General features: G+C 37.3%; 1 protein-coding gene across 2 annotated transcripts; it reads left to right on the forward strand.

Moving 5' to 3' along the window:
- Nucleotides 1–279: 279 nt before the first annotated feature.
- Nucleotides 280–10,816, forward strand: ift56 (intraflagellar transport 56). 2 transcript variants are annotated; one of them, XM_054604525.1, is made up of 19 exons: nt 280–364; nt 548–603; nt 687–830; nt 1,859–1,951; nt 2,148–2,262; nt 2,995–3,044; nt 3,607–3,752; nt 5,023–5,194; nt 5,504–5,578; nt 5,821–5,923; nt 6,386–6,441; nt 7,067–7,120; nt 7,217–7,280; nt 7,364–7,452; nt 7,696–7,779; nt 7,885–7,954; nt 8,827–8,933; nt 9,958–10,091; nt 10,266–10,816. In XM_054604525.1, exons 2-19 carry the CDS (start codon nt 601–603, stop codon nt 10,378–10,380), a joined length of 1,674 nt encoding a protein of 557 aa, XP_054460500.1. In that variant the 5' UTR covers nt 280–364; nt 548–600; the 3' UTR covers nt 10,381–10,816. The 2 variants fall into 2 exon arrangements, with proteins under 2 accessions (XP_054460500.1, XP_054460499.1); XM_054604524.1 differs by lacking the exon at nt 280–364 and having other exon boundaries at nt 371–603.
- The last annotated feature ends 990 nt before the right edge of the window (nt 10,817–11,806 follow it).

Below are 11,806 nucleotides of genomic sequence, written 5' to 3' on the forward strand. Positions count from 1 at the left end.
AGCCAATCAGCTCCGTTCCGTTGCTAGGCAACAAAGAACACACCACTTAATCAAGCTCAACGCAGAGGAGATGAGCCGTTTCCGGTTGAGACCCAGTATATTTGTGTATTCGACTTCAGAATAAATGTCATGCGAGAGACGTTTTATAAAACGGCTGCAAGTGTTTGGTATTTTCCTTCAATTGCCATCTCCAACCTGGGGTTCATGGGGGGTTATGACATGATTCAACCTGATTAGGTGTTTAAATACCTCGCTACAGTGTCGGGTCCTTTGCTTGTGCTTTTACTTTGAAAATACGAGAGCGGAAGAATAACTCCACGTTAATGGAGATCACACGTGATTCTGCAGGACGGAGTGGGGAAAGGTGCTGAGATGTCTTGTTAGATGTCTTGTTAGATATCTGTTAGATATCTGTTAGATATCTGCTATTGTGTCCCTGCAGCCGTAGCAGTGACATGCTGTTGTTTATGTTAGTTTCAACGTAAGATATGAAGATAAGCTTGTAAGGTAACATGTGACGTTATCAGTGTGTGTTCTCGTTACCTAGGTTAACTAGATAAACAAGCCCTATCAACACGTCTGCAGGAGACACTGCTCGACATGGTGAGTTAATGCTTCTACATATCTCTGAAACTCTTATGCATGTTTAAAACTTAACAGTCTGAGACAACTGTGCACCTTTGCAGATCCTCTCTCGCGTGAAGCCAGCCCTTGGGGGAGACACACCTGTGAGCATCAGCGAGAAGAAGAAGAAAAACAAGAATAAGGTCCCCCCCCTGGAGGACTACCTGCAGCAGAGGGACTACCTGGGGGCTTTCACACTGTTAGAGGTGCTTACAAAGTCAGCTCATGGGTCAATAACATCATTATTGGATGCACAGGCTTTCTGAGTGAAGTGTTTGTGTTTCTTTTATGTGTGCTTTACTGCAGCTGGCCTACATCTCATTGGAAAAATGCACATCCAAAAAAGGGGTCGAACAAAATGTCACATAATTATTTTTGTTACCACTAAGTAATCATACAGGAGTGTGATTTCAATACAAATGTAGTAAATGCAAAATAACCTTAAACCAGTCTATCATCAGTTTTGCATATCACTTTAAAGTCAAAGTGGTTGGGATTAGGTAAAGGCAGGAGCTGGAGACAGGTAAGATCAATGTGTGTATAGTGTAACGGATGAGGTCAGAGTAGGCAAATTACATTATGGAGAGTCAAACCAGATGATTCAAATTATTAACACACATTTTATTTGTGCATTTGTTATTAAATCAGAGCAAATACCTGCATTTAGGCTGGGTATAGCATTGTTTTTGTTTCCACTCATCAATAAAACAAACAGAATGTACGCTAGTTTATCATATTAGATTCGATAGGTAGGCTTTAATTGTCAGAGCAATACAAACATTCAGGTTCTCTCATGTGGCTCAAAAGTGTACTGCAGATATGAATGGTAAAAGACTATGGAAGAGATTTAGCAAATTTATTTGGTGACCCTAATAAAATCTCCTGCAACCCTTCTGTGGGTCACTACATACTTTTTGGAAATAACGTGATTAGACCATAATTTTTCCAAATTAAGTAATGAAGCAGCATTTCCTATAACCAAAAATATCAAAATGTGATGATTCAGTGAGATGGAACTACTGGGTTAACTAGCCCCCGTAGCTGAATAAATAATTGCTGCTCTTTCATGAAGGGGTTAACCATTTTTTTTCAACTGCAATGCCTCCTGCAGATTATCCTGTGTCATGCCCTGGTATTTAAGTTTCAGAAATAGTATCACTCCCACATCTATGCTACAGACAGCACTGTATTACTGAGTTCTGCTGCTGCTGATTTGTTGCTGTGTCATCTCCAGTTTCAGAGAAGTATTGGCGAGAAAGAGGAGCATGCAGACCTCTGGATTGGCTACTGCGCCTTCCACTTGGGTGATTACAAGAGAGCTATGGAGGTATTCTTTTTCTATATATGTTTCTGAATGAGTGTGGGTATGTTTGTACACAGAATTATGCATAAGGTACCCCACATGCAGTAGTTAAATAACTAATCATTCTGAATACTTGTTGGATTAATGTATAAGAATGTGACTGATTGTTTTCTGTAGAGTTTGATCACACGGGTAATATTTCATTATCATGTTGTGACAGGAGTACAAGTCTCTGACCATGAAGCCTGAATGCCCTGCTGAGGTGTGGGTCTTTCTGGCCTGTGCACTGTTTTTTCTGGGTCTCTATCAAGAAGCTGAGGAGGCTGCATCTAAGGGTAGGCTGTTCCATCTGTTAAGTCCTCCTTTGCACTCTATTCTAACCACTGCATTCAACCCTCTTACTCACCAGTACACCAAGGCATTGTTGAGCATTTGATTGTCTCTAGCTCCTGAACATAATATAATTAATATCATAACATCCAACCAGTACTATACTATATTTATATTTTCACATATAAAAAGATGAAACATATTTTTGCTATTGATTGGACCATACTGGTGGAAAGATGATGTGGGTTCTAAATATCTAAATATCAATAATTGTTGTTTTGTTCTTTCATGTGATTTCAGTGAAGTATCAGTTTTGTCATCTTGGATTTGATTTGTAGCTCACCAATACATAATCCAATGTCACCAATTATGAAAGTCCATCATTTTCGGCCAAGTGGTGTCCTCATACTTTGGCCATATGGTGTGTTTTTGGACAACCTTCAATTGAAATAGTTATTGTGCATCAAGTTTTATTCAAGAAGTCTAGTAATTACTTGCAGTCTTTTATCATAAATCAGCTATTATTGCCAATACCTTTTTTGGAGATTGAGAAACACAAAGACATACAGTAGATTTAACAGGTTTTGCTAAATGGGGTTGTTGGTACACTTTTGGTTCCCATTAATTCACTCCTCAGTTATTGTCTACATTTATGGTTATGATGTTAATGAATTGTGCCCTTTTATTTTCATGTGGTTTGCTGTCTAAATACATGTGGTGTCTCTTGCTTTCTGTAGGGCCAATGTCCCCCCTCCAAAACAGACTACTCTTCCACTTGGCTCATAAGGTTGGGAAACTGCCATATTATTTTACTATTGACTGTCACAATATCAGATTTTCTAAAGTGATTATCATGGCCAAAATAATTTATTATAGCGATATTATTGCAATATCTGTAGAAAATTTTAAAAATAATAATGCTATGAGTCAATTTCATCTTTAACTTTGTTTATTTTGCTTTTTGTTTCTTGTTGGCAAATTAATTACAGTCATAATTCAAGTGCAGGCAGGTGGAGAAAGGGTTTGTAGCCATAACTGTATAAATACAATTATTTAAGAGGCCCTGGCTTATTAACACAATATTATCATATGTGTATTATTAACATTTCAATAATTCATGTTTAAATATCTGTTAACGTCTAAACCGCTTTATTGTGATACCCCTACATACAATACTGATCTTATAGTTAATTTCACCTTGTTTCGTTTAAACTTAAATATGAGGAAAACGTTTTGGCATATCCAGTGTTTGTGTAATAGATTTTCTGTATGTTAATTTCAACACAGACCCCTTTAAATCATTTGATATGTTTACGTTTATTGTCTGTTGTCCGCATATTGTGTCTTAGTTCAACGATGAGAAGAAGCTGATGGGTTTCCACCAGAACCTGGAGGACGTGACAGAGGACCAGCTGAGCCTGGCATCCATCCACTACATGCGCTCCCACTACCAGGAGGCCATCGACATCTATAAGCGTCTTCTGCTGCAGAACAGGTGTGTGCTCTCCCTTGCCTTTTACTCCCGCAAATTAGTTTCACAGTCCTGCTGCACTTGGGTGCACGTGCCATCCCAGCACCACCTTGACAGGTGCAAGTGTTTAATTTGAGCTTCACACCTTGTGGAACCATGAAGATAATTCAAGTGTCAGTGCAGCTGGCCTGCTGAGCTAGCTTCCTCTTACACTGATTTATTGTATCTGAAGTAGCGAGGGTAAGAAAATGAAAGACTTTGAGTGTGCCACTTCTCAGAGACTTATTCACGGGTTGGTGGCATCAGCCTTACTACTAATACTTCTTTCAAATACAAACAGATCAATGCAAAAACATGGAAATAGCGCTATGCAAAAATGGGCTTTTGTAGCCTCGAATTTCTGTTTGCTAGACTGCAAATATCCATTCCTTTTCAAAACGTGTTTGGCATTCAGGTTTTCTGTTGTTTTTGTCCCTTTTTTTTTATATGACAACTATTTGTCTCCCTCTTTTTTTCCACATGTGAAATTTTAACAAAACTGTATTATGAAAATATGTTGATTTATAAAGATAATTGTTATAATGTACAATAATAAGATTTTTCCTTTGCTGAAATGCTATGTTGAGTATGAAAGAGAACATGTAAATTGCTACAGATTCTACAAACTGTACCAAAGGTAAGTTTTAAGTGAACTCTGGCCCCCTTTGTCCTACATGGGAAAACAGGTACACACTCTTAAATTAAATTAAATTACGAATCACTGCTCAAGATACAAACATCAGCTCAGCGGAGAAGCACTTGCTGAGAGCAGTCCAGACTGCACTGCAGACTCCCATTAGATACAAATCTTATACCGAAAACTGATCACATTTGAGTCCATGCTCTCAAATCTCCAACCACTTTTACCATGTCATGAATTGGCATGAAATCTTAATTTTCTAATCTGATTTAAGTATTAATTTAATTAAATCTAAACAGAACAAACATTGAGAGTCAGTAATCAGTGATGTCAACATGTGTGAAAAAATCTGAAGCAAAAATCTGAACAATACAAAGAAGAGCCATCAAACAGGACACAGACCCCTAGTGGAAAGGAGGGGTCGTCTCAATACCAACTATAATGTCAAGATACATAAGACAATAGTCAGTGATTAACTTCATGACACGGATAATAATTGCAAATGTTCCTGTTCTAAACAGCAAACTGTTAATGTAAAAAAATATATATATATTTTGTGTCTAACTACTAAAAGTATAAGTCAATTTCACACCCACATTGCATCTTGTCTTTCAGAGATTTCCTGGCTCTGAAGGTTTACGTGGCTCTGTGTTACTACAAGCTGGACTACTACGATGTGTCCCAGGAGGTGTTGGCTGTGTACCTGCAGAGCATGCCCGACTCCACTATCGCCCTCAACCTGAAGGCCTGCAACCACTTCAGACTCTACAACGGCAAGGCAGCTGAGGTACTCAGGGTCTAATTGATGCATATCTTGGTTGATATTTTTGTTTTTCTTCATATGATGTGTTTTCACATTATTAAATGAAAGCAACAGCATTGTACTGTAACTTTAAGACAGAACTAATTAAATATATGTTAGTGGTGTCAGTGCACAGTATTTGTGTTTTTGTTGGGAATCTTTTTTTACATTTAATTAATTTAAAAACCATTCATGTACTATTATTGCTGAGTCAGGGACAACTTGTCCTTTTTATTTCCTTGGGGAGATACGTGGTGGTAGGTTTGACTTAAGTGGGTTCTCTCTCCCTCTTAGGCTGAGTTGAAGAACCTAATCGACATCTCCTCCTGCTCCTTTGAGTTCGCTAAGGAGCTTATCCGACACAACCTGGTAAGCTCTTCACAAGCTCTAGCTGTGTGTGTGTGTGTGTGTGTGTGTGTGTGTGTGTGTGTGTGTGTGTGTGTGTGTGTGTGTGTGTGTGTGTGTGTGTGTGTGTGTGTGTGTGTGTGTGTGTGTGTGTGTGTGTGTGTGTGTGTGTGTGTGTGTGTGTGTGTGTGTGTGTGTGTGTGTGTGTACACTAGGGACTGACATGCTACTTTCCATACACTGAATCTGTACCCTGTGTACTGCAGGTGGTGTTTCGTGGTGGGGAGGGGGCGTTGCAGGTGCTGCCTCCTCTGATCGATGTGATCCCCGAGGCCAGACTCAACCTGGTCATCTACTATCTCAGACAAGGTGTGTAGCCATGGCATAGTGGGTTTCTGGAACAAGCAAAACAAGGAAAACGTTTCTCCTGAAATGTATCAAATGTCCTACATTAATATGATAAGTGAAGAACTGAATATCTTTCACCTATACTCATCAAGAATAAGTTATGATTACACAGGTACAATACAAGAAAACTGATCAAACGACTACCCTAAAAAAAATGAAAAATAATATACTACATAATGAGATCAGGCTTTTTTATGAAATGCTCTGCTTTATTAAGTATTGTCTAAAATCTTTGTGGGTGTTAAAGAAAAGGTAGGGCATTATTAAGTCCTCCCACTGTTAGATTTATCATGCGGCATGTTTAGTAAATGCATCAACCCTTTGTCACGCTGCTGTTAATTATATGTTTAGATGTTTTAAGTGTCAGATCTCAGAGAAACCTACTCTAGCTCATTGATTCCCTTGCTTATTTTTTACTTCCAGATGATGTCCAGGAAGCTTACAACCTCATTCAAGATTTGGTGCCAACGACACCTCAGGTGATGATTCAAAGTGACATTGGGTTTTAATATGGTGTTAATCTTGTTCTTTCAAGCACAATGTATGAATGAAACATGAAAATTAAAACAGAAGCTGTATTTAGCTTTAACCTTAGCTAATATCGACTATTTTGCTTTCAAGGGTTTTTATAGGTTACACTTTTTTACGCGAAGGAAAGTGTACACTGTAAACCAGCATCGTGCCAGATTAAATAATGCTAATAAATATATAAATAATAAATATCTTCTCCTCGCGCCACTTAAGAGTTCCTGAAGAGCATTTTCTTTTATGTGACCGGTGTTTTATCTTCAAAAGCCCCTCAATGTTGCCTGGATCTGAAAACCTGTGAAACTGATGTGGCTTCTGTATCTTTTTTATTCTTTTTTACATGTTGAAGTGGATTTTGATTGGGTTTGAAGCAGCAATGAAGAAATAAATCAAATGATTGATAAACTAATTGTTTAATGACGTGTATATTATCCACAAGAGAATTATTGCTTTTAAAGTGTTTTTTTATCAAGATAAACGATGTTGCCTTTCTCCCTTTTTAAATTATTTCACCATAAAAGGACTTGACAACAGATCATACAAAGATTTTTTTACTTTGATCATTTATTTTCTCAGGAGTATATTTTGAAAGGAGTTGTAAATGCGGCATTGGGACAAGAAATTGGATCAGTGAGTATTTCTGTTAAATAAATAGTCACACAAAAACAAATGTGATAATAGTCGGTCTGTTTGACAAATGTTTGTTGTTGTGCTTTTATCTTTCAGAGGGATCACCTGAAAATTGCTCAGCAGTTCTTTCAGTTGGTCGGCGGCTCGGCCAGCGAATGTGGTACATTGAGTTGAAATTTGATCAATATGAGCTTTTAAAGCAACACTGTGAGGATGTGTGTGTAACAGATTTCTCCCTTTCAGACACTATTCCTGGCAGACAATGCATGGCCTCCTGCTTCTTCCTCTTGAGACAGTTTGAAGATGTTCTCATATATCTAAACTCAGTCAAGGTTAGTGTTGCTCAGTACAAGGCGCACATTGTATGGTGTATTCCAGTGAAGAATGGCAGTGAGATTACTTTACAGTGGTATCAGAATGTAAGATGGAGAGTAAAAAAAGACTCCCACACACTGGGAGACAAGTGTCACTTTAGATGACAAGTGGTGCTTGACAGATGCAGTACATTTGTTCATGTGTGTGCGCGCTTTTGTATCCACTTTTTGTGAAGGCTTAATTGTGCTTTTTATTTGCAGGGTTACTTCTATAATGATGATACGTTCAACTTCAACTATGCTCAGGCTAAAGCAGCCCTTGGCAACTTCAAAGAAGCAGAAGAGGTACTTTGCTTCATCATACATTTACACAACTGCTTTTTACAGACTTTGATCAATTCTGATGAGTGTCTGACTTTTGTTTTGGACTCATTTTAATATTTCTTTCAGGTTTTTCTGCTGATTCAGAATGAAAAGATCAAGAATGACTATGTTTACCTCAGCTGGCTGGCACGATGCTGTATGTATAGTAGTCGTACTGTTGATAATGTATTTAACTACAAAAATCTTTCTGCAAGGCAAATTCATTCCTGTAGCAAAATTCGTTCACCCATCCGTCAACTTAACATACATTCAAATTTCAAAAGGAATTGTAAACAAAATTTAACAGAATGAATAAAAGCAAAATTAAAATAACATTATTGGGCAGTTAAAAATAACAGTAGGTCACTTATTATTATTTTTTTGATTAATCATAAAAATAGTTAAGCAAGAAATACAGAAGAATAGGAGTTAAAACGACAAAAAAAACATAAATGTGTGTCTGAAATCAGAGCAAAGGTCCAGTTTTTCAACTCCGAGCAGTTGTCAGGCTAAGCTTTGGTTCTCAAGGATTGATAGGTTAATTATTAAATGTGGGTTGATACAGGCAACAGGCCGCCAGCGTGAGAATACTGGGTCAAAATGCCAGACTGCTGGTGAGCTGTTTTGTTCAGCAAGAAGGCTGGATGGTAACATTTTGCTTACTTTATATTATAACTGGAGCAATATCATCCAGTACCCAAGTGTTCGCTGTTAGACTTTCTGCATTTAGCACCAGCTGCACAAGAATGAAAGACTGAGGAAGCCTGTCTAGTTGTTCGCTGAGGCTGAGTCAAACATCACTGCCAGATTTCTAGCCTTAGGTTTGTAAAGAACTTAGGTTCACTCTTGCACCTCAGCAGCTCTAGAGAAGGATATCTCCATTAAAAGATTTTTCTGCCCTTCTTGGCTTAATCCACATCAATAAAACCTGCCCACAGGCATTTCACATTTTCCAAATCTGAATCTATAAAAGTTGCTGAAGCTGCCTGTGAATCACGGATGATTGAACACTCATCTTGTTCTTGTCAGACATAATGAACCAGAGAGGTCGGCTTGCCTGGGAGCTTTATCTGAAGATGGGCACTTCCTCCGATTCCTTCAGTCTGCTGCAGCTCATTGCCAACGACTGCTACAAGGTGACTTCATTCTCTGATATCTATATCTTGTGGTGACTAACTCAAAATGAATTTGATTTGTAAATTTTCTTAAATGAATGAATTATTGCTCGAACAATCAATATATATATAATATATGAAAATGTTAAAGCAATATTTCAAGCAAAAATGCCAAACACTCTCCAGTTCCAGCTCCAGTTTCACATTACTGTATATTGAATATATCCAGATTTGGACTCTTGGTCAGACAAAAAAAAAAGGTAAATTGACAACATCACACTGGATTCTGGGAAATTGTGATTTACTTTTTTCAGATTTTACGAAAATAAATTAACAGATAAATTGATATTTTTTCTTATTTAATTGCAGCCCTAGTAAGAATGTTTAGTTTCCGCTTTCCTTTGAATTTAAGTATGATGCTGCAACTCATGATTGTCTCCGTCATAGGTTGATTTGCAAATGATTTACAAATTTTCCATCACAATTTCCCAGAGCCCAAGGTGATATGTTCAGATGTCTTGTTCTGTCCTACCTACAGTTTGAAACCAAAAGGTATTCAGTCAATCTAAATATTCTTATTTTTAAGGAGCTGGCACCATAATTATTTTGCTTGAGAAGAAGTGTCTCAAAACAATTGATACATTTACAAAAGAATTGCTGAATACTTTATGTCAATCGACTCATTGTTTTAGAACTCGTATACGTCAAATGTATATGTAAACTTGATTTCGAAATGTCACCTTAAATTCCCCACCTGCCTTCTTTTTCTCATACAAGCTTTAGCCGTTACATTGACTTGCATAAGCACATTTCAGCTTAGCTGTCCTTATGTTATAAAAGGTGATGTCGACCAAAATGTCCTCAGTTTTCTCACCATATTTTTGAAATGCAACCAAAAGCGTTAGCAGGCGTCACAAACATGTAGCTCCTGATAAACTCTTTAATCTAAGTCAAAATGTTAATTTGGTTTAAAGGTGGTATAATCTGTTCTGGGAAGTCATTTTTTTAGCATACTGGTGCTCAAAACCACGGCCTGTTGTTTCAGATGGGTCAGTTCTACTATGCAGCTAAAGCGTTTGATGCACTGGAGAAACTGGACCCAGGATCCAACTACTGGGAGGGCAAGAGAGGGGCTTGTGTCGGCATCTTCCAGCTCATACTGGCAAACAAGGAGTCCAAGTATGTTTGTCTCTTTTTCTTCTGCAACCCAGTAAAAGTAAATAACATCTGGACTGACGTATCAAAAAGTGGTCTGTTTGAGTGGGTGGGTGTGATGTCTAAATAAAAGAAACATAAGAGATGGTGAATTCTTGATCAAATCTTGTTTCCTCTCGTTTAATGTTTGTGTTCTAGGGAGACACTTAAAGAGGTGTTGTCTCTGCTGCGGAATTCAGGAAACCCCCAGGTTGAATACATCATCCGGGCTCTGAGGAAGTGGGCCAAGGACAACAGAGTCCTCCTCTCATGAGAACTTTGGGTACTGAACTTAAGCTACTACATCAGGAGTGGCTACCTTATGCAGACGTGAGCAGTCATAGTGCATTTGGTTATTTCACTTGATAAAATTGTATGAATGATATCTATGCCCCATGAAGAAATACGGAACTATTATCTCTGCCACACTGTTGTGAAAATATGTACGTTTTGAATTGCAATTCTCTATGTATTTGTACATTTGTATTAAAATGTGACTTTGTATTTCGTAAATTAGTTCTGCGATTTTGTCAGTGATTGCTTTGTATGAAATTCAGTACAGTAACTGACTTTGCGCAGTTTTCCCCTTAATGTTTTGTAAGTACAAAATCAATTTTTAGAACAATAAAGAACAGAACAGTAAGCTAAAGAACGCAGGCACACGATATAAGCAAGTACTGTAGAGAAAGGGTTAAAAAAAGAAATAAGCACAAGACAAAAATAAATTATTAGGATTATCAAGAGCTTTTTATGTCAAATAACAAATAAAAGGCATCTTTAATACGTAACACTCTGGAAAAACATTTTGATTTATTTTCTTTGTGTCATGTATTTGGCAATGGCATCAAAGTTGCATTTTTTTAACATGCATTGGGGCATGAAATGTACCATTTCCTGTTAGTATAACAATATTTAAGGAGTACTCCATTGGTTTTGTATAACACTTCCAAAAAGTGAAGGGTTTTGCGTGAGACAGTTTAAAACAAGAATAGTTACAATAAAAGCAGCTGAGGCCGAGAAGTCCTAAATTGTAGTCCATAGTTTTAATTAAGATAAAAAAAACAGTTCCCATGATGCAGCTCAAAAGCATATTTCATTAAACCTTACCTTACTGTTTCAATATCCTTGCCTTTCAAAATGTTTTACATCAAAACAGTTCTCCAGACCAACCCGACCCTAGTGACACCATCATGGTTATTTTCTTCCAGAGCCACAGATGACATTTTGCCACTGTTTTCACAGATTGAGTGCACATTAACGTGGTTTCATTGGTAAATGAATATTTTTCTCTCTCTTTAAGACTGTTTAAAGGTTGGAGGCAATGTCCAACAGTGCTAGTAAATTTAAGAACATGACCTTAAGTTGCCTCTTACTTTCATTTTTTAAATGCCAATATACCTGAATACACAGCAGAGCTGTTATTATTAAGATGTGCTTATGTTGATTTTTTGAGCTCACGATTATAAAATAAGAATTTTATCACATCATGGAAATGCATGTTGTGTTTATGAGCTGCAATTAAATAAGTATTTCATACAAAATATGTTAAGAGAACAACTATACAACACAAAGAAAACTGTGTTTGTATATAAAGCTAATAATTTCACACTAACATGAGTTGTATACCTCATGATTAAACTGATCATCATGCATACAATCTGTGAAGCGATCTTTCAATTGCAAATTTTGCAATTTAACAG

The sequence above is a fragment of the Anoplopoma fimbria genome, chromosome 9, assembly GCF_027596085.1.
Source record: "Anoplopoma fimbria isolate UVic2021 breed Golden Eagle Sablefish chromosome 9, Afim_UVic_2022, whole genome shotgun sequence".
In the NCBI taxonomy this organism is placed as follows: Eukaryota; Metazoa; Chordata; class Actinopteri; order Perciformes; family Anoplopomatidae; genus Anoplopoma; species Anoplopoma fimbria.